The sequence below is a fragment of the Leptopilina boulardi genome, unplaced genomic scaffold (assembly GCF_019393585.1).
Source record: "Leptopilina boulardi isolate dan_hultmark-lab unplaced genomic scaffold, ZJU_Lbou_2.1 LbouV2_30, whole genome shotgun sequence".
NCBI classification, from domain to species: Eukaryota; Metazoa; Arthropoda; class Insecta; order Hymenoptera; family Figitidae; genus Leptopilina; species Leptopilina boulardi.
Genome location: NW_026137863.1, coordinates 67,725 through 92,052, shown reverse-complemented (window position 1 = coordinate 92,052; position 24,328 = coordinate 67,725). Strand labels below are relative to the sequence as shown.

Here is a 24,328-nt window from a genome sequence, read left to right as displayed (position 1 = left end):
AAAGAAAATAAAAATAAAAAATTTCTCACAAAATTATTGTAAATTGAAAATATATGTTTCTTTATATATTTATATATTAAAATATTATAATAAATAACTATATAAATGAAAAATATATAAATTATAAACAATATAAATAATAATTTATTTATAATAATAATAATAATAATAATAATAATAATAATAATAATAATAATTTGTTAATATTTATTATTTTATTTATTTATAATAATATTATAAATAATTATTATTATAATAAATTATTTATTATAATAAAAAATATAATTGTCTGACTATAACCGCCTTTTACTACTCCCACGAATTTTAAACATTTTGCCTGATGAAAATAATTACAAAACAAGTTTTCTGTCTGACTAAAACTGTTTTTACTACTTACTAAATTGTACAAATTTTTTAAGCCTTCTGAATAATTAAAAAGGGCCTTTTCTTTTCCTATAATGAAAATTATTGTCACAATTATAATTATCAAATAGATAACTTATCATTTTGAAAATTAAATAATTAATTTTAAAAATTAATTTTTAATTTTTAAAATTGAATAATTAATTATGAAAATTAATAATTAATTTTGAAAATAAATTTTTAATTTTGAAAATTAATTTTTAATTTTGAAAATTAATTTTTAGTTTTGAAAATTAGTTTTTAGTTTTAAAAATTAATTTTTGATTTTGAAAATTAAATAATTAATATTGATAATTAATCAATTAATTTTCAAAATCCATTCCATGAGGTTCTTTTTCTCATTGCAATTATAGATTTTTTAAATTGGATTTGAAAAACCAAAAAAAAAAATAGAAAATAAAAATTTGTGTAATAAAGTTTTATTACAGTTTCAAAATAAAATATTATCCATTTCTAAATTTTCCACAATATCAATTAATGACTACTATTAAATTATTAATCGATTATTCAATTATAAATAAAATTTGTTTAATTTTTCAATCAATAATTTTAATTATTAATTTTAATTTATTAATTAATAATTTACTGTAAATAATTTCACATAGAAATTTTCTTTTTTAATATTATTAAAACTATAAATAAACTAATAAATAAATAACTTAATATTTTTTTCTAATTTCCCTAATTAAATCAATAAAAAAAATTTGGAAAACTTTTTTTTTATGTATTTATGGAAAATGGAGTAAAACTTTGGTAATACTTGTAATTTGTAATATTCCGTTACAAGATTTACAAAGACCAAGACAGCTTTATATAAACTTTTTCTATATATAAATAAAAAACATCTTATGAAAAGAAATTATTTCTTACCTAAATATATATGAAAAACCAATAAATTATGTATTATAATTACCGGATTTTATAAAAAAAAATGTTTCGAATTCAAAAAGAAGTGTGACATTTCGATGAAAAGTGGAAAATCTTTTTTTTTTGTATTATCAGAATTTGTAATTTAACTAATTTACTATCAAAATTAGTTGTTTGGTATTTAAAAAAAAAATAAAAAAAAATTTTATCAGGATGTAATAAAATAGTGGAAGGATGCTCAAGGGAATAGAAAATGAAATGGTGGCAATTATTGTTAATTGAGATGGCACAATGAGAGCAAGAGAGATAGCTATCTATTTTCAGGGTGACCAGTGTATCAACATTGACAACCTAATAATCGTATATGTGACGCCCACGTGTTCTCTGCTTTTGACGTCACGATTATACTATCACATTTTTCCTTTACGCTCATACATTATTATGTCCTTGTCGTCATTTTCTTTTTTTTTTTGCATTCCCAAATCAAAATTAATTTATAATTACAAAAAATGTAATATTTTTCTCTTTTTATTAATTTTTTTTTTTTATTCAAAATTTTACCTGCAATTTTCTTTTTTTTTGGGCAAATAAAATTGATGATTTGACGTAAATTGCAAATTAAAAAATTAATTTAATAAATAAAATAAATTTTCTAATTTTATTATTTATTAATAAATAATAAATATCCGTTCAACGCCGAAAGGCATAAATAATAAATAAAATAAATTTCATAATTTTATTATTTATTAATAAATAATAAATAAAATAATAATAAAAAAGGCGCATGAATTTCCCCCATAAAAATAATTAATTAGAATTTTTTTTCCTATTTTATTATAAATAATTATTTTTTAGACGAATTTTCAATTTTCGAATTCTTTGGATTTTCTTTTTATACGAATTAGTTTAAAATAAATAATTATAGTAAAATTCTAATTAATTATTTTGCATCGAATAATCATTAAAAAAAATTAATTATTTTTAAATTTTATTGATTTAAAAATAGTTTTTTTTTGTAAATTATTTTGTATTTTTAAATTTAATTAAATTACATTGCCCTACAATGAAAAAACAAGTGACATTTCTTTTTTGTCGTAATTTTTCCATTCTAGGGCAGTATAAAAATTAAAATATTATTAGCATAAATAAATAAATGTCGCTTTAAAAACTCATTTCCTAAAGGGCTTTTCATATTGAAATAAAAAACAATATAAAATAAAGAATGGAATAATTAAAAAGTTTTCAAAATGAAATAAAATTTTACACAATCGTAGGAGTTATTTCTGGAGAAAAGAGTTGATTCCAAAAAAAAACCCTTGTAATAAATTTAATATTAGAAAACTTTTTTTCTAGAATAAAAGACGTGCCCTTTGAATTTAATAAATAATTGTGACGTGTTTTCTATATAGAAATATTTAATATTATTCCCACTCATTTATTTTGCTAAATAATAAATTAAATTAAAATCTAATTTTATGTAAAAATATAATATAAATATATAAATTATAAACAATATAAATAATTATTTATTTATTATATTATATTAATAATAAATAATAATAATTTATTAATATTTATTATTTTATTAATTTATAATAATATTATAAATAATAATTATTATTATAATAAATTATTTATTTTAAACGAATTTTATTTCCACGAATTTTAAACATTTTGCCTGATTGAAAATAATTACAAAACAGGGTTTCTGTCTGACTAAAACTGTTTTTACTACTTACTAAATTGTACAAATTTTTTAAACCTTCTGAATAATTAAAAAGGGCCTTTTCTTTTTCTATAATGAAAATTATTGTCCCAATTACATTCAAATAAATAACTTATCATTTTGAAAATTAAATAATTAATTTTGAAAATTAATTTCTAATTTTGAAAATTAATTTCTAATTTTGAAAATAAATTTTTTTTTAATGATTAATTTTGAAAATAAATTTGTTTTTAATGATTAATTTTGAAAATAAATTTTTAATTTTGAAAATTAAATAATTAATTTTAATATTTAATTTTTAATTTTTTATATTTAATATTATTCACACTCATTTATTTTGCTAAATAATAAATTAAATTAAAATCTAATTTTATGTAAAAAATATTTCCAAGAACGAAGGGATTTTTTTTTAAATTGTATCGCAAATGACTCAATTTTGAATTAGCAAAAAATTGTGGTCCTTTTTGCAATTAACAAAAAAAAAACAAATAAATATTTTATAAATCACTTCTCAGAATATAATAAAAAATATATAACCACCGTGGGTGGATCATTCTTCAATTTCTCATCTAAAAAAAAAACCCTTTTCGGATAAAATACATTTTACCATTTAAATGGCCATCAAGAAATATTCGATAAACGAAGTGATTTTTAATTTATATATCACAACTGGGATATGTTTCAATTTCATCCAAGAGAGAGATTTTATTACTAAAAAAGACAGTGAGAAATAAGATTGAATTCTCTGATATTGAAACAAACGAATATTTCCCTTTTCATTTTTATAAAAAAAAAAAAAACCTATTTGCCAAATGTCAACGATTATCAACTAAAAATATTTTTTTATTATTAGAAAATTTATTTATTTATTTTTTTAATTTCTCACTTTTAGAAACTGAAGAAAGTTTTCTATTTTTCTACTTTTATTTTATTTGTTTCTTAAAAAGTTAACAAATTTTTCGAAAAAATATTATAATGTAAAGGCTTTTATTAAAATCGAGACACAAAAAACAAAAGCTTGCGATTTTTCTCTTTTTCGAATCGAAAGGCCACTTAAAATGGAGTGTTATCCATTTCAAGGTTAAAATGAGACAAAAAAAAAAAGTGTCGAGATTCACTTTTTTTTGAAATGGTCGAATGCTCCTGAATATTATGTGAACTCGTCTCTAAACATTCGCGAACGCGATTTTATCGATTTCCCTATTATTTTTCTTGTTTCGATATAAAAACAAAAATTTCCCAATAATATTGTCTGCAATTTTTAATAATCCTTCTAAAAAGGTCACTCTAGTTTTTTTATCGAAAAAAAAAGAAATGGGAAAACAAATTTTCAATAAAATTCCAAAATTAAGAATTAAAATTAAATAATAATTGAATAAAAGGTAAAAAAATTAATAAATTTAAATCAAATTAATTCCAATTAATTAATTCAATTAAATATTTTTATAAATTTAAAATATTAAATATTAATATTTAATTTTTTTTCTATTATTTTTTGATTTTCAAAATGGGAAAATTTCAAATTCAATTAAAAAAACAAAAAAAAAAAAAATAGGGATTAAATTTTCCGAAAATTTTTATATAAAAATTTGCTTTGCCCTTTTTTTTAATTCGAAAGGGATGTGTAATTTGAGATGATAAAAATTATTTATTTTTTTCCATTTACCTTTCCACAAAAATAGTACTCTGGAGGCTCTTTGTCTACTAACGCAACAACTGCTTCACTATCGGCTAATGGACTTCCAGGTTGACTACTTCCTATTCTCGAACCCTTTTCTTGATAGTAAGTTTTGTGAAAAACCTTCACCGAAGGTACTGGCAACGCCGTTATCATTCTGAAAAATAGAATAAAAAAATCCCTTTCTTTAATTTATAATAAATATTTTATTTTTTATATTTTTTAATTATTATTATTATTATATTTTATTATTATTATATTTATTATATTATAAATTATTATTATATTATATTTATAAATAATAATAATAATAATAATAATAATAATAATATGTCATTGTATTTGTTTAGAAAATGAAAAGTTTTTTCAGAAAAAAATAATTAAATAACTGATTTTTTTTTTGGAAATATAAAAAATTTAATTGCATTAATTATTAAAAATTTTAAAAATAATAAAAAAAAAATGAAAAAATGAATTAGAAAACTATAAGAAAAAATTTCATTGTATATAAATAAATAAATTCCAGAAACTTGATTTAACAAAGGTACAAAATCAGGATGAGTGATAACGTTTCGAGGTCGATACTAAAAGTAGAACACCTCTCGAATCTACGACGTCCCTTTCAAAGTAATTATTCTTTTTTTTTTTTTTTTTTTTAAAAAAAAAGTTTGTCTGACCCATGCATGACTATTACTACTTGTTTGGATCTTGAAAACTTTTAATTTATCTTTCTAACAATATAATCGAAAAAAAAATTTATCCAATTATATCAATAGAAATATAATTTTGAATTTGTTTTTTAAAATTATATATTAACAATAAAATTATAATATTAAAGAATATTTTTATTACATTTAAAAATTTTTTAAAAAAATTAAAAAAAAAATTATCAAGAGATGAAATTAAAAAAAAATACAAAAAAAATTAAATTAAAAAGCAAATACTTCGATGAAGTTATAAAGAAAGTAAATATATTGTAAAAAAATCAGAGTTTGATATTTAATTTATTTTTTTTTTTTTATTATTTTTTATTATTTTCAGATATTAATTTGGCCTTGAGAAGGGTGTCAAGAGGCCACTGAAACGTGAGGTTTTTAATTAATTTTTAATTTGTACTTTTTTATGTTTCTCCAAGGAGTGCATTTTAAAATAAAAGTAAATTAGACAATTTAAAGGTAGAATTACACTCAATTACTAATTAATTCAAAAATTCATTAGTTTTTAAGGTCATATATAATATATATGTATATTAAAATAAAATAAATAATACAAAAATAATAATAATAAATTTTTTATTTTATTTTTTATAATTATTTAAATTATTATTATTTTTTGTATTAAATTATAACAATTTTATAAATAACGGATGTATAATTAATTCAACAATAATGAATTATATTTTAATTATAATATATACCGATTATATTTATATTATTTATTTTATTATAATATTATATTTATAATATATATTATACTTTATTATATTTATTTATTTATAATATTAATTTTCGTTAGAGTGTGAATATTCCTAACTACTTTTATAAATTTTAAACATTTTGTCTGACTAAAAACAGATTTTTACTACTTATTTCAGAATAAAAAAAAAGTTGTCTGACCAAAAATGTTTTTACTACTTACACTACGAGAATTGAAAACTGTTTGTCTGACTAAGTGCCTTTTACTACTTTTCACTTAATTAACAAAAATTTTTATAATGTCTGACTGTAACTGCACTTTACTACTGATAAATTGTCAAAAATTTGAAAATTTCTTGTCTGACTAAAACTGTATTTTACTACTGAAACAAAAATTTTTGTCCGATGTCATTTTTTTTTACTGAATAATAAAATATTTGTTCTAAATTTTTTTTCATTTATTTATTTATGAAAATAAAATAAAAATTTATAATTTTTAAAAAAATCATATAAAAATAGAAAAATACTTTTTTTTTTGCATTAATTTTTTTTCCTCCTTACAAATGTAATAAAAAAGCTTTTGATCTCTTTTTGATAATATTGACAGATTAATCGGATGTCTGTCGATTGTAAACTTATTAAAGATACTTCTTTTTAAATATAGATGAAAAATGAAAAACCACAGGAAATGTCAATATTTATAAAAATGGAATCAAATGAAAATAAAAAAAAATTTTACACACGTGCCAATGTTTCTATTATTCCTATATATATTTATTGCACAAAAAAAATTTTAAAGAGAATTTTTAAAAATAAAAAAGTAGTTTAACTAAAAAAAATGGTTTAGAATTTTTTTTATAAGGGACGAAATTTGTGCAAAAAATAGAAATCTCATCAAAAATAGAAAAAACGTTTTTCACAAATTTTTTTTTTTTTTTCTAAAAGAACCTTGGATTTTTTTCTCCTATTCTCCTTGAATTTTTTAACTTCTGACTAAAATGTCAGGTTTTCAAATTATGAAAAGGTAAAAAAAAATGTTTCTTCAAATTAATGTAAAATGCAATTAAAAAGTTTTTAAATTATTCTTTAAAAAAAATTGGTGGGGGAAAAAGTATAAAAAAAATACAAAACTAATAAAAAAAATAATAAATTTTCGAATTTATAAAATAAAATTCTACAAAGATTGTAAATATCATACACGTGTGCAAGAATTTCTTTTTTCTAAATGAAAAAAAAAAATTTTTGTTGTTGATACGATAAATAATTAACTTTTTTTTAACACGCACGTAATTTTAACGGGATTAAAAAAAATTCAATTATTTTTTCAGTTATAGAAACAATATTTATATTTTTCATAAAATCAAAAGTATATGAAAAATTACTGAAATTATTTATTTCAGTAAAAAAAAAAATTACTGAAATTATTTATTTCAGATAAAAAAAAATTACTGAAATTATTTATTTCAGTAAAAAAAAAAAATTACTGAAATTATTTATTTCAGTAAAAAAAAAAATTACTGCAATTATTTATTTTAGTAAAAAAAAAAAATTACTAAAATTATTTAGTTCAGTAAATTTTATTTTATTATTATTTTTATCAAAAAAAAAAAATTTTTGATTTGAAAATATAATTTATTATTTTATCAATTGGCAAAATGGTCGATAGAAAAAAAAAATTACAAATATCAGTTGTCCATTTCGAAGACATTTACAAGAGAGAAAGAGAGAGAGAGAGAGAGAGAGAGAGAGAGAGAGAGAGAGAGAGAGCAATACGCTTTTGCAGACGATATTACTGTTGCCCTAGATAGACTTTCTGCGGGGCCGACGGCCGTTGCTCTTCGTGAGAGTTATCGAACAATTTTATAAAGGTGTAACTGCGACTTCTTTTTTTTTTTTTTTTACAAAGAGATTAGAATTTTTTTTTTTTTTTCCATTGAAAATTATAAATATTTATTTAACAAAAAAAAAAAAATTGACTTTTCTATTTGCTCAACGCATATTTATAATAGGGGTATAATATACTTGTTATCGGATAACGAAGCAAAAAGGGGGTAGAGAAGAGGGGGAGGGGGCGGAGGGGAACCTTGACCTCATTAAGCCTCACTCCAAAGAGAACAATAATAGATCACACAATCCTAATTTCAGCTTTAAATATTCATTTACTTCTCTCCAGTCTCATCACAACACACTTTCTGAATGTAATTAACATCATTTTGTACTATTCAAGGTTAGTTGCAAAAAAAAATTTTTTTTTATAAATTTCATCCAATTAATTTGAAAAAAAATGTTCTCCTCTTTAATTTTGTCCTCGTTTAATGAGATTAATTTTTATTTAAAAAAAAAAAAAAAAAAAAAACAAATACAAAAAAAAGTTATTAAAAATATTGGAAATATTCTTTCATCTATCACCCAGAAAAATGATTTATTTGAACCAAATAAAATATATTTAAGTTAAATAAACGTATATTTGTCTCAGAACCTACTAATATATTTATTTGGTGTAAATAAAAATTTTATTTGACATAAATAAATTTTTCTTTAGTTGAAATAAATTTTTTATTCCAATGAAATAAAATATATTTGCAACAAATAAATGAGTTAGTAGGCTCTGAGACAAATATACTATTTCTCTGAGTGTATTTTTGGTACTTTTTAGAGTAATTATTATTATTATTATTATTATTATTATTATTATTATTATTTAGTTAATTTTATTAATATTATTATACTTATTCATTTGAAAACTAATTTTTTTTACTATTATAAATATTTAAAAGGCTGAAACATTTATTTATTAATTTTTAATGATTTTTAAAAAATGAAATGTGGATTTTTCAAAAAAAAAAAAACCAGTTTCCATCTTTACACCAATATTTATTATTATTATTTGATATAAAAAAATAAATTTATTTTTCTCTATTTTTTTTATTGTTTAAACTTCTGTTATTTATTTATTTCACAAAAAATTAAAAGCTATTAAAATAAGCTGCAACGCTTATTATTTTAATTCAATTTTGATTATTTTAATTCCAAAATAGATTAAAATAAGCAAAATTGGATTAAAATAATAAGCGATGTAGCTTATTTTAATGCCTATTAATTTTCTGTATTATGTACGGGACTAAAAAGAATTTTTTTACAAATAAATTGTAATAAAAATACTTATAATTATAATTAATAATAATTATTTGAATAAAATAATAACAATAATATACCAATAATAATAATAATAAGTCCCGTATAAAAATAAATAAATAAATAAATAAATAATAAAAATTATTAGTTTTAAATAATAATTAATATTAATAATAAATAATAATTATTATTTTTATATCATAATAATTATACAGAGGAAAAACATTAAATTATTATAATATTATTATACATTATTTTATTTATTATAATGATATTATTATATTAAATAATTAACTATTTAGTGAATATAATTAAAAATAATAATAATGAATAAAGTATTGGAAAATTATTTAATTATTAAATAATATTAATAATAAATAATAATAATTGTTATTTTGTTATAATTATTATTAATTAATTATTTAGTAAATTTATTTAGTAATTATAGTAATAAGTCTTTTTATTCCAAAAGTTAAAACAATAAAAATAATAAACAAATAATAAGAGTAAAAAAAAAATATAAAAAAAAAATTTTCAAATTTCTTTTATTAAGAGAGTTAAGTGATATATATATATTTTTCTGTATATAATTTCTAATCTACACTTTTCCCTCGATTTGGAGTTTTTCTTTCAAGTGGAATCTCTTGTTTTTTAAGTGACTCATATAAGAAAAATGCCACATAGATAGTTTTGTATATCGTGAACAGGAAATGTGAGGAGGTAAGAAGAGGGGGGGGGCGGTGGGGGTGGATTGAGGGGTGGGGGAGAAAATGTGAGGGGGGGTACAAAGGAATAAAGTGGGTCAGTGGCCTGGATCGGTGCTTTTACTTTGAGAGAGAGAGAGAGAGAGAGAGAGAGAGAGAGAGAGAAAGAAAGAGAGAAAGGGTTAGTAGTAGTAGTTGTGTAGTAGGCACCCCGATGTGCAGCCCACCTTCATTTCCTCGCACTTGGAATTTTGCCAAGAAGTTCCTGACGAGACATATGGAGAAAAAAAAAGGAAAAAGAAAGCTTAGCAAAATTCTCGCACATCAATTTTTTTTATTTTTTTTTATAATTATTTTTCTCTCCCAATATTAAATTAATTAATTTAAAAAAATCTATTTTCTATTTCTCTATATTAATCAAATATTTGTCTATACTATTTTGTTATTTTTATTTTATTTAAATTAAATTAATTATTATTATTTATTATAATTTATTTTATTTTTATTTATTATTATTTTTTATTTGTCAAATTTGAAAAAACAGTTTTTTCAATTTATTTATTTCAACTTTGAATTTTATTTTCTTTTTCGATTTAATGGAAGAAAAATTTTGATACTTATTTTTTTTACATCTCTAAAATATTGTGGGCGTTCGATTTTTTTTTATATCATCGCCGTATGTCATAAATCGTAGGTGGTTCACCCTATCGTTGGAAGAAACCAAACTGCAGGGGTGGAAACAATTTTCGCAATTTCCACCCCCGTCTCTTTACTCCTGCGTTAAATAAATAGTTTTTGAACTTTCCTCAAAATGTAATTTATACAAAAATTTTCAAAAATAATTTTTTAATTTCTCTCTTTTTATTTCAAAAAAATTTTTTTTTTCTATTATTAATACTTTTCTATATATATAGAAAATTATTTTAAAAAAATAAATTTTGAAATTTTATTACAAAATCAATTTAACGACTAAAAAAATATTGTTTCAATAAATAAATAAATTAATTAATGTAAAAAAAAAATTTAAAAAAAAAGTAAAAAAAATTATATATAAAATTATTTTGTAAAAAATAAATTTTGAAATTTTATTATAAAATCAATTTAACGACTAAAAAAAAAATTGTTTCAATAAATTAATTAATTAATGTTAGGGGAAAATATTAATTTTCCGAAAAAAACACAGGCAAATAATAAAATTATAATATTTCTCGTGAATAATGAAAATAAATTTAGCAATCGGTCACTGGCCATCTATAAACACGTGAATTCTTCGTGCATTGACACCAGAGCACTAGTGCACTAAATTCATTTCTACATCGCCTGGCCGGATTCCAGGGCCAAACTATATCTGCAAAACGGATTTGGTAACACAGCAGTGCAACGAGGTCAGTGGCCGGCGCAACCATTTGCAAATTCCACTCAAGTTGACCCTCCCATATAAAAATTTTTTTTTTTTTTTTTTCCCTCATTATTTTTACCTACTTTCCATTTTTAAACACTCGCAGAGAAAAAAAAAATTTTTTTTTACAGTCACATGAATTTTGACCCTATTAATATTTTTTTTTTTTTTTTATTTCTAATCTTTAAATTTATGAATATTTAAAATAATTACTTCAGTAAAATAAATAATAAAATTTAAAAAAATTGGATTTTATTATTTTTTATTTTTATTTGATTTATTTTATTATTATTATTTTTTTTTTGATATTTAAATTAATTTTGTAAAATAGTGATAATAAAATTTAACTAAATTTGGAAAAAAAAGTAATATTTTTTACTGATAATTTATATAATAGTTTATATAATAATGAAAATGTTTTTCGCGATTGAATTAATTCCGGTGAAAACAAAGTAATCGATAAGACCGCATGATGTTTGTGAAATCCCATATAAACCCGTAAAACGCAGGTTAATACACATTTTCTGCAAACTAGGTCATTCGTTCGTTGACTCAGTTGAAAGAAAATACATCAAAGAAATAGGGAAAATTTCAAGGATCGCGACGATTCATTGCATATATATATATATAAATATTTATATATATATATATATATATATATATATATATATATATCCTCAATTTAATCTCAAATCATTATATTTTTTTTTCACATTATAAATTTTAATTTTTTTTATTCCGTTATAATTTTGAAAATAAAATTTTTACATTTGCCGAAATTTTTGCTAAAAAAAAGAGACGAAAAGATAAAAAAAATTTTTTTTATATTAATTATAATAAATTAATTATTTAATTATTAAATTTATTATAATAAATCGTAGATGAAAAATAAAAAAAATATTAACTGGTTCCAAATAAATAATTTAGGTAAATATTAATATTAAAATAAATATATATTATACATTAATATTAAAATAAATATATATTATATATTAAATTAATTAATTAATTAATTAAATAAAATATTGTATTAAAATACTATTATCATTTTATATTATAGAATATAAAACTATTTTTTTAAATTTTACAATGATTGTAATTTTTTTAATTTTACAATTAATATAAATTTGTAAATATTTTGCAAAAAAAAAATTAAAAGTTCTAAACTTTCTTTCAGAATTGTCACATTTTTTTTTAACTATATTGTTTTTTTATTTCTTTTCCATAATTATTTTATCTGTATATTAATTTTTTTCTATCTTTACTGTTCTTGTATCTATGAATTTATTATTAATTATTAATTATTAATTATTAATTATTATTTTTTTATTATTTATTTATTATTAATTTATTATTTTATTATTTATTTATTACTATTATTAATTCTTTAATTTAAATCTTCATCCTAATTCGAAAAATTAATTTAATTTACAAAATAAAATAAAATAGAAAAAAAATTTTCTACATTAAAAATTGTTTAATTTCCAAACTTACTATATAAATGATTAGAAATTATATATATATATATTTATTAATTATTAATCTATAATTAATAATAAAAGCTAAATAAATTTTTGAAAAATATTCTTAATAATCAGCTATTTTTTAATATTTTATTATAACTGTATTTATCAAAATGTAAATTAAATAATAATAAATGTATTTACAAGTAAAAAATAGTGTAAGAAAGTAAAATATTAATAATAATAATAATAATAATAAAAAAAAAAATAATAATAATAATAATAATAATAAATTTGTTTATTTATTAATAAATAATTTTTTAATAAATAATTTATTAATAAATTTGTTACTTTGTAATAAGTACTCAAAGGAGAAAATAAATCTTCGCCTAGGACAGTGATATGTTTTACTAAAACAGCAAAAGTTTTCGCTAATCGAGAGAAATATATCGCTATTCCAGAGAAACTTATCGCTGTTACAGGTGAAGATTTTTTTGCATGTAATTTATTAAAAATAAAATAATTATTATTTATTTACGAAGAGTATATTTATGATTTATGAAAAAAAATGGTTGATAAAGAAAAACGAAAATTTGTCAAAAAAAAAAATCTAATCATTAAAAGAAAACAATTTTATTACGCAAAAATTGAGATTTAATGCGCATCTTGAATAAATATTCCAGACAAAAGTGGAGACGAGATTGGTTCATTCAATACAATGGCGGCTCTATTTCTCTCTTTCTCTCTCTCTCTCGATGACTTCATTTCAAAGACTATATACACATTTCACAAAAAATAAAATTAAATCTCACTAATTTGTGCAAATATTTTTCTTCTTTTTCAATTTTTAATAGAGAAAATAATTTTCAATTGAATAACAAAATAATAATAATAATAATAATAACAAAAATAAATCTGATTGTTTACTTTTTTTTTTGCGTATTATTGCATGGTGAGAGAGAGAGAGAGAGAAAAGGACCGTAAAAGATTTTTACTTACGTTATAACGGATGCAAAATTTAGGATGTTTTTTTTTCTTTTCAAATTTAATTTCCTGTTATTGGTTGTTTTTTTTTCGTTTTTACACTCACAGAAAAATTTTAAATTTCTTTCAATTGGTACATTGAGAATATATATATATATATATATATATTGTTTGAGAAATAAAGATTATAAAAGACGCGACTGACGTGATTCGAGAGCGGTGTCTTTTTATAGGGGTGCTGGTCTTGTGAATACTGAGAGAGAGAAGCTTTGCGAGGTCCGTGTCCTGATCGATAAACCACCCCCAAAATCACCCACTTTTCTCTCCTGCTAAGGGTACCTTCACACCATCCAGGGCCGTATTAAATCTCATCTCTCACAATTTTCTCATTTTTATTTTATTTTATTTCTATTTTTATTTATTTTTATTATTTTTATTTCTTTCTATTTTTATTTATTTTTATTTATTTCTATTTTAATTTATTTTAATTTATTTTTATTTATTTCTATTTTAATTTATTTTAATTTATTTCAATTTTTATTTATTTGTATTTTATTTTTATTTTCTCAATATATGAATAAACAAAAAATTTAATTTTCAATTAATGCCTAATTGAAATAATAATAAATTAGTTTAAAAAAATTTTTTTTAGTAATTTAAATTAGTGAAATTTAAAAAAAAATTTCGAAGTACTTTTTCCTGTCTATTTTGGTTGTGATTCGCTATCGCATCGCAAAAGAGATAATTGAGGATTGAAATTAGTCCACTCATTGCGGTTGATTATTAAATTACACAGCTGATTATTTAATTATAAAATGTATTAATCTATTACTAAAATCAGAATAATTAATATTAAATATTTTTATTCTCCAAATCTGAATTATAGTAAAAAAAAATTTAATTAATTTTTAACGAAATTAAAATTAGTTAAAATTAACAATAAAAATTTTACTAATAAAAAAAAAATTTATTCGATTCAAATTCCACTGAAAACAAATTTATTATATAAAATAATATATTTTATATAATTTTTTATAATTTTTTATAATTTTATAATTTATTATAAAATAAATATTTATTTAAATATTGAACCAAATAATTTTTATTTAAATAAATTTTATATGAATCAATAATTTTTGTATTTGAAACAAATACCATTTCAAAATAATAATAAATATATTATTATTTTGAAATGGTATTTGTAATAATATTAGTAATAAATAATTCAAGGCTAAATTAATTTTACTATTTAAAATTATTAAATATTTTTATTATTATTATTTATTATTTATTATTATTATTATTATTTATTTTACTATTTAAGTAAATATTTATTAGTTATTTAAAAAATTTATTTTTTATTTTTATAATTTATTTGAATGAAAATAAATTTTTTTTTTCAGTGATAGTAAAATTTACGTACATAAACTTAGCGAAACAACTTCAAAAACCAAAAGTCTTATATAGACCAAAATTTGCCGCTTTTTAGTCGCTAATTAGTTGTGAAAAAAAAAATTTTGTCGCTCTTCAATTTTTTTTAAAATAGGGTGCTTTGCTAAGTTTACATAAAGTTAGCGAAGCACCCATTCTAACTCCGTTGTTTACAAAGATTCACAAAATTCTTCTTGACAGAAATTTGCCGTTTTTTTGCCGTAACAAGACCAAATAATTCATTTTCCAAAAACCCAAAAAATTAATTAAAAAAATTTAAAAAAAAAAATTTTTTAATTTCAAAAAAAAAATTTTTTTAAATTTAAAAATAAAATTAAGAAAAAAATTTTTATACGAACTGTAAATGAATGTAAATTAAACAACTGCAGATGAATCACATAAGTACAGTAAAAAAAATGTAATTCATATAGAAAAAGAAAAACTTATTTGTTAAATTTTACATTAAACTAAATTAAATTATTTCATAAGAATTTAAAATCTATGCAAGAGAAAATACGTAATCATAAATTATAAAAAAAAATTAATCAACTACTCATACGAAGAACTACTCAAGCAAAAAAAAATATTCTTAAAAAAAATTAATTTCATTACCTCATTTCACTTACATATAACTAACTACAAAACTTTCATTAAAAATGTTAATTGTTATTAAAAATCAATTTTTTACTTCATTTTTGACGTTAACTTTTTTAAAACAGTATTTATCAATTTTAATTTGTCACGACAAAATCGAAACCAAATGAAATGATCTTAATAGTCAAAGCGACAAATTCCCCAAGTAAAATTTGAATTAAAAAAGTTAATTGATATTAAAAATCACATTTTCAATTTCGTTTCCGACTTAAAATTTTTTTAATCACTATTTATCAATTTTAATTTGTCACGACAAAATCGAAACCTACTTGAATACACTTAATAGTCAAAGCGACAAATTCCCCAATTAAAATTTTCATTAAAAAATATTAATTGTTATTAAAAATCACATTTTCAATTTCGTTTTCGACTTAAAATTTGCTTAATCAATATTTATCAATTCTAATTTGTCACGACAAAATCGAAACCTACTTGAATACACTTAATAGTCAAAGCGACAAATTCCCCAATTAAAATTTTCATTAAGAAAAATTAATTGTTATTAAAAATCACAATTTCAATTTCGTTTTCGACTTAAAATTTTTTTAATTCGTATTTATCAATTTTAATTTGTCACGACAAAATCGATACCTACTTGAATACACTTAATAGTCAAAGCGACAAATTCCCCAATTAAAATTTTCATTAAAAAATATTAATTGTTAATAAAAATCACATTTTCAATTTCGTTTTCGTCTTAAAATTTGATTAATCCATATTTATCAATTCTAATTTGTCACGACAAAATCGAAACCTACTTGAATACACTTAATAGTCAAAGCGACAAATTCCCCAATTAAAATTTTCATTAAAAAATATTAATTGTTATTAAAAATCACATTTTCAATTTCGTTTTCGACTTAAAATTTTTTTAATCACTATTTATCAATTTTAATTTGTCACGACAAAATCGAAAACTACTTGAATACACTTAATAGTCAAAGCGACAAATTCCCCAATTAAAATTTTCATTAAAAAATATTAATTGTTATTAAAAATCACATTTTCAATTTCGTTTTCGACTCAAAATATGTTTAATCATTATTGATCAGGTTTAATTTGTCACGACAAAATCGAAACATAATTGAATACACTTAAAAGTCAAAGCGACAAATTCCCCAAGTAAAATTTTCATTATAAAAGATTAATTGTTAATAAAAATCACATTTTCAATTTCGTTTTCGACTTAAAATTTGTTTAATCAATATTTATCAATTCTAATTTGTCACGACAAAATCGAAACCTACTTGAATACACTTAATAGTCAAAGCGACAAATTCCCCAATTAAAATTTTCATTAAGAAAAATTAATTGTTATTAAAAATCACAATTTCAATTTCGTTTTCGACTTAAAATTTTTATAATTCGTATTTATCAATTTTAATTTGTCACGACAAAATCGAAACCTACTTGAATACACTTAATAGTCAAAGCGACAAATTCCCCAATTAAAATTTTCATTAAAAAATATTAATTGTTAATAAAAATCACATTTTCAATTTCGTTTTCGTCTTAAAATTTGATTAATCCATATTTATCAATTTTAATTTGTCACGACAAAATCGAAACCTACTTGAATACACTTAATAGTCAAAGCGACAAATTCCCCAATTAAAATTTTCATTAAAAAATATTAATTGTTAATAAAAATCACATTTTCAATTTCGTTTTCGTCTTAAAATTTGATTAATCCATATTTATCAATTTTAATTTGTCACGACAAAATCGAAACCTACTTGAATACACTTAATAGTCAAAGCGACAAATTCCCCAAGTAAAATTTTCATTAAGAAAAATTAATTGTTATTAAAAATCACATTTTCAATTTCGTTTTCGTCTTAAAATTTGATTAATCCATATTTATCAATTCTAATTTTTCACGACAAAATCGAAAACTACTTGAATACACTTAATAGTCAAAGCGACAAATTCCCCAATTAAAATTTTCATTAAGAAAAATTAATTGTTATTAAAAATCACAATTTCAATTTCGTTTTCGACTTAAAATTTTTTTAATTCGTATTTATCAATTTTAATTTGTCACGACAAAATCGAAACCTACTTGAATACACTTAAAAGTCAAAGCGATAAATTCCCCAATTAAAATTTTCATTAAAAAATATTAATTGTTAATAAAAATCACATTTTCAATTTCGTTTTCGTCTTAAAATTTGATTAATCCATATTTATCAATTCTAATTTGTCACGACAAAATCGAAACCTACTTGAATACACTTAATAGTCAAAGCGACAAATTCCCCAATTAAAATTTTCATTAAAAAATATTAATTGTTAATAAAAATCACAGTTTCAATTTCGTTTTCGACTTAAAATTTTTTTAATTCGTATTTATCAATTTTAATTTGTCACGACAAAATCGAAACCTACTTGAATACACTTAATAGACAAAGCGACAAATTCCCCAATTAAAATTTTCATTAAAAAATATTAATTGTTATTAAAAATCACATTTTCAATTTCGTTTTCGACTTAAAAATTTTTTAATCACTATTTATCAATTTTAATTTGTCACGACAAAATCGAAAACTACTTGAATACACTTAATAGTCAAAGCGACAAATTCCCCAATTAAAATTTTCATTAAAAAATATTAATTGTTATTAAAAATCACATTTTCAATTTCGTTTTCGACTTAAAAATTTTTTAATCACTATTTATCAATTTTAATTTGTCACGACAAAATCGAAAACTACTTGAATACACTTAATAGTCAAAGCGACAAATTCCCCAATTAAAATTTTCATTAAAAAATATTAATTGTTATTAAAAATCACATTTTCAATTTCGTTTTCGACTTAAAATTTTTTTAATTCGTATTTATCAATTTTAATTTGTCACGACAAAATCGAAACCTACTTGAATACACTTAAAAGTCTAAGCGACAAATTCCCGAAGTAAAATTTTCATTAAAAAAAAATAACAATTAATATTTTTTAATGAAAATTTTACTTGGGGAATTTGTCGCTTAGACTTTTAACCCAGACAGCACATAACATTGCGGCAATGTTGCGGCAATATTGGTGGGCAAGTTTCGCAATATTGCCTTGTAACATTACAGCAATGTTGCCACAACATTAAAATGTCCCACCTTGCTCAATATTGCACAGTAAGCTTGCCACAAGGTTATGTCAAGGTTGCACCACAAGCTTGCAGCAATGTTGCACGGTAACATTGCCACAAGATTGCTCGGCAAGTTTGCATCGTAAGATTGGTGTAAGGTCGAATAGTAAGCTAGCTGCAAACTTGATGCTACAGAAAATTCTCGCCGTAGGCCATTAAAATAATTTTTTCTTCCATTAAAAAATAGCTAGATTTAAATGTTTTAATTCCATTTTTTATCCTATCTTTAATTTTTTTTAATTGAACAATTAAGTAAAATAAAATTTAAATTATGAATATTTCCTTTTTTGAAGTGACGTTCAAATATTATATAGCCAAAAAACTGACAATAAATGTAAGAAAAGTGCCTTCGGCGAGAATTTTCTGTAGCATTAAGTTTGCAGCTAGCTTACTATTCGACCTTACATGAATCTTACAGCAAGCTTACGATGCAAACTTGCCGAGCAATCTTGCGGCAATGTAACCATGCAACATTGCAGCAAGCTTGTGGTGCAACTTTGACATAAATTGTGGCAAGCATACTGTGCAATATTGAGCAGGGTGGGACATTTTAATGTTGTGGCAACATTGCTGTAATGTTACACGGCAATATTGCGAAACATGCCCAGCAATATTGCCAAAACATTGCCGCAATGTTATGTGCTGTCTGGGAAGTGTATTCAAGTAGGTTTCGATTTTGTCGTGACAAATTAGAATTGATAAATATTGATTAATCAAATTTTAAGACGAAAACGAAATTGAAAATGTGATTTTTAATAACAATTAATTTTTCTTAATGAAAATTTTACTTGGGGAATTTGTCGCTTTGACTATTAAGTGTATTCAAGTAGGTTTCGATTTTGTCGTGACAAATTAAAATTGATAAATATGGATTAATCAAATTTTAAGACGAAAACGAAATTGAAAATGTGATTTTTATTAACAATTAATAATTTTTAATGAAAATTTTAATTGGGGAATTTGTCGCTTTGACTATTAAGTGTATTCAAGTAGGTTTCGATTTTGTCGTGACAAATTAAAATTGATAAATACGAATTAAAAAAATTTTAAGTCGAAAACGAAATTGAAAATGTGATTTTTAATAACAATTAATATTTTTTAATGAAAATTTTAATTGGGGAATTTGTCGCTTTGACTATTAAGTGTATTCAAGTAGGTTTCGATTTTGTCGTGACAAATTAAAATTGATAAATATGGATTAATCAAATTTTAAGACGAAAACGAAATTGAAAATGTGATTTTTATTAACAATTAATATTTTTTAATGAAAATTTTAATTGGGGAATTTGTCGCTTTGACTATTAAGTGTATTCAAGTAGGTTTCGATTTTGTCGTGACAAATTAGAATTGATAAATATTGATTAATCAAATTTTAAGACGAAAACGAAATTGAAAATGTGATTTTTAATAACAATTAATTTTTCTTAATGAAAATTTTACTTGGGGAATTTGTCGCTTTGACTATTAAGTGTATTCAAGTAGGTTTCGATTTTGTCGTGACAAATTAAAATTGATAAATATGGATTAATCAAATTTTAAGACGAAAACGAAATTGAAAATGTGATTTTTATTAACAATTAATATTTTTTAATGAAAATTTTAATTGGGGAATTTGTCGCTTTGACTATTAAGTGTATTCAAGTAGGTTTCGATTTTGTCGTGACAAATTAGAATTGATAAATATTGATTAATCAAATTTTAAGACGAAAACGAAATTGAAAATGTGATTTTTATTAACAATTAATATTTTTTAATGAAAATTTTAATTGGGGAATTTGTCGCTTTGACTATTAAGTGTATTCAAGTAGGTATCGATTTTGTCGTGACAAATTAAAATTGATAAATACGAATTAAAAAAATTTTAAGTCGAAAACGAAATTGAAATTGTGATTTTTAATAACAATTAATTTTTCTTAATGAAAATTTTACTTGGGGAATTTGTCGCTTTGACTATTAAGTGTATTCAAGTAGTTTTCGATTTTGTCGTGACAAATTAAAATTGATAAATAGTGATTAAAAAAATTTTAAGTCGAAAACGAAATTGAAAATGTGATTTTTAATAACAATTAATATTTTTTAATGAAAATTTTAATTGGGGAATTTGTCGCTTTGACTATTAAGTGTATTCAAGTAGGTTTCGATTTTGTCGTGATAAATTAAAATTGATAAATACGAATTAAAAAAATTTTAAGTCGAAAACGAAATTGAAAATGTGATTTTTAATAACAATTAATATTTTTTAATGAAAATTTTAATTGGGGAATTTGTCGCTTTGACTATTAAGTGTATTCAAGTAGGTTTCGATTTTGTCGTGACAAATTAAAATTGATAAATACGAATTAAAAAAATTTTAAGTCGAAAACGAAATTGAAATTGTGATTTTTAATAACAATTAATTTTTCTTAATGAAAATTTTAATTGGGGAATTTGTCGCTTTGACTATTAAGTGTATTCAAGTAGGTTTCGATTTTGTCGTGACAAATTAGAATTGATAAATATTGATTAAACAAATTTTAAGTCGAAAACGAAATTGAAAATGTGATTTTTAATAACAATTAATTTTTCTTAATGAAAATTTTACTTGGGGAATTTGTCGCTATGACTATTAAGTGTATTCAAGTAGTTTTCGATTTTGTCGTGACAAATTAAAATTGATAAATAGTGATTAAAAAAATTTTAAGTCGAAAACGAAATTGAAAATGTGATTTTTAATAACAATTAATATTTTTTAATGAAAATTTTAATTGGGGAATTTGTCGCTTTGACTTTTAAGTGTATTCAAGTAGGTTTCGATTTTGTCGTGACAAATTAGAATTGATAAATATGGATTAATCAAATTTTAAGACGAAAACGAAATTGAAAATGTGATTTTTATTAACAATTAATATTTTTTAATGAAAATTTTAATTGGGGAATTTGTCGCTTTGACTATTAAGTGTATTCAAGTAGGTTTCGATTTTGTCGTGACAAATTAGAATTGATAAATATTGATTAATCAAATTTTAAGACGAAAACGAAATTGAAAATGTGATTTTTATTAACAATTAATATTTTTTAATGAAAATTTTAATTGGGGAATTTGTCGCTTTGACTATTAAGTGTATTCAAGTAGGTTTCGATTTTGTCGTGACAAATTAAAATTGATAAATACGAATTATAAAAATTTTAAGTCGAAAACGAAATTGAAATTGTGATTTTTAATAACAATTAATTTTTCTTAATGAAAATTTTAATTGGGGAATTTGTCGCTTTGACTATTAAGTGTATTCAAGTAGGTTTCGATTTTGTCGTGACAAATTAGAATTGATAAATATTGATTAAACAAATTTTAAGTCGAAAACGAAATTGAAAATGTGATTTTTATTAACAATTAATCTTTTATAATGAAAATTTTACTTGGGGAATTTGTCGCTTTGACTTTTAAGTGTATTCAATTATGTTTCGATTTTGTCGTGACAAATTAAACCTGATCAATAATGATTAAACATATTTTGAGTCGAAAACGAAATTGAAAATGTGATTTTTAATAACAATTAATATTTTTTAATGAAAATTTTAATTGGGGAATTTGTCGCTTTGACTATTAAGTGTATTCAAGTAGTTTTCGATTTTGTCGTGACAAATTAAAATTGATAAATAGTGATTAAAAAAATTTTAAGTCGAAAACGAAATTGAAAATGTGATTTTTAATAACAATTAATATTTTTTAATGAAAATTTTAATTGGGGAATTTGTCGCTTTGACTATTAAGTGTATTCAAGTAGGTTTCGATTTTGTCGTGACAAATTAGAATTGATAAATATGGATTAATCAAATTTTAAGACGAAAACGAAATTGAAAATGTGATTTTTATTAACAATTAATATTTTTTAATGAAAATTTTAATTGGGGAATTTGTCGCTTTGACTATTAAGTGTATTCAAGTAGGTATCGATTTTGTCGTGACAAATTAAAATTGATAAATACGAATTAAAAAAATTTTAAGTCGAAAACGAAATTGAAATTGTGATTTTTAATAACAATTAATTTTTCTTAATGAAAATTTTAATTGGGGAATTTGTCGCTTTGACTATTAAGTGTATTCAAGTAGGTTTCGATTTTGTCGTGACAAATTAGAATTGATAAATATTGATTAAGCAAATTTTAAGTCGAAAACGAAATTGAAAATGTGATTTTTAATAACAATTAATATTTTTTAATGAAAATTTTAATTGGGGAATTTGTCGCTTTGACTATTAAGTGTATTCAAGTAGGTTTCGATTTTGTCGTGACAAATTAAAATTGATAAATAGTGATTAAAAAAATTTTAAGTCGGAAACGAAATTGAAAATGTGATTTTTAATATCAATTAACTTTTTTAATTCAAATTTTACTTGGGGAATTTGTCGCTTTGACTATTAAGATCATTTCATTTGGTTTCGATTTTGTCGTGACAAATTAAAATTGATAAATACTGTTTTAAAAAAGTTAACGTCAAAAATGAAGTAAAAAATTGATTTTTAATAACAATTAACATTTTTAATGAAAGTTTTGTAGTTAGTTATATGTAAGTGAAATGAGGTAATGAAATTAATTTTTTTTAAGAATATTTTTTTTTGCTTGAGTAGTTCTTCGTATGAGTAGTTGATTAATTTTTTTTTATAATTTATGATTACGTATTTTCTCTTGCATAGATTTTAAATTCTTATGAAATAATTTAATTTAGTTTAATGTAAAATTTAACAAATAAGTTTTTCTTTTTCTATATGAATTACATTTTTTTTACTGTACTTATGTGATTCATCTGCAGTTGTTTAATTTACATTCATTTACAGTTCGTATAAAAATTTTTTTCTTAATTTTATTTTTAAATTTAAAAAAATTTTTTTTTTGAAATTAAAAAATTTTTTTTTTTAAATTTTTTTAATTAATTTTTTGGGTTTTTGGAAAATGAATTATTTGGTCTTGTTACGGCAAAAAAACGGCAAATTTCTGTCAAGAAGAATTTTGTGAATCTTTGTAAACAACGGAGTTAGAATGGGTGCTTCGCTAACTTTATGTAAACTTAGCAAAGCACCCTATTTTAAAAAAAATTGAAGAGCGACAAAATTTTTTTTTTCACAACTAATTAGCGACTAAAAAGCGGCAAATTTTGGTCTATATAAGACTTTTGGTTTTTGAAGTTGTTTCGCTAAGTTTATGTACGTGTAAAATTTGATATTTCGATTTTTTTTTTAAAGAGAATAAAATATATATATATTCTAAAATTAGATATAACTCATTTTTCTCAATGTGTCAGTTTTCTGTGGACAATAAAATAATAAATTGA

General features: G+C 20.8%; 1 protein-coding gene across 2 annotated transcripts in view; it reads right to left on the bottom strand.

Moving 5' to 3' along the window:
- The window catches only part of LOC127282410 (uncharacterized), a 70,115-nt gene that overhangs the window by 2,352 nt on the left and 43,435 nt on the right, over window positions 1-24,328 (bottom strand). Inside the window, exons 1-2 of one of the 2 annotated variants that reach the window (XM_051306628.1) lie at window positions 13,810-14,031; window positions 4,683-4,851 (exon numbers count right to left, since the gene is read on the bottom strand). In XM_051306628.1, the coding sequence (XP_051162585.1) occupies window positions 4,683-4,850 (168 nt within the window). In that variant the 5' untranslated portion in view covers window position 4,851; window positions 13,810-14,031. Of the gene's footprint in view, window positions 1-4,682; window positions 4,852-13,809; window positions 14,032-24,328 lie in introns of those variants that run through there. The other variant, XM_051306629.1, reaches the window with a different exon arrangement.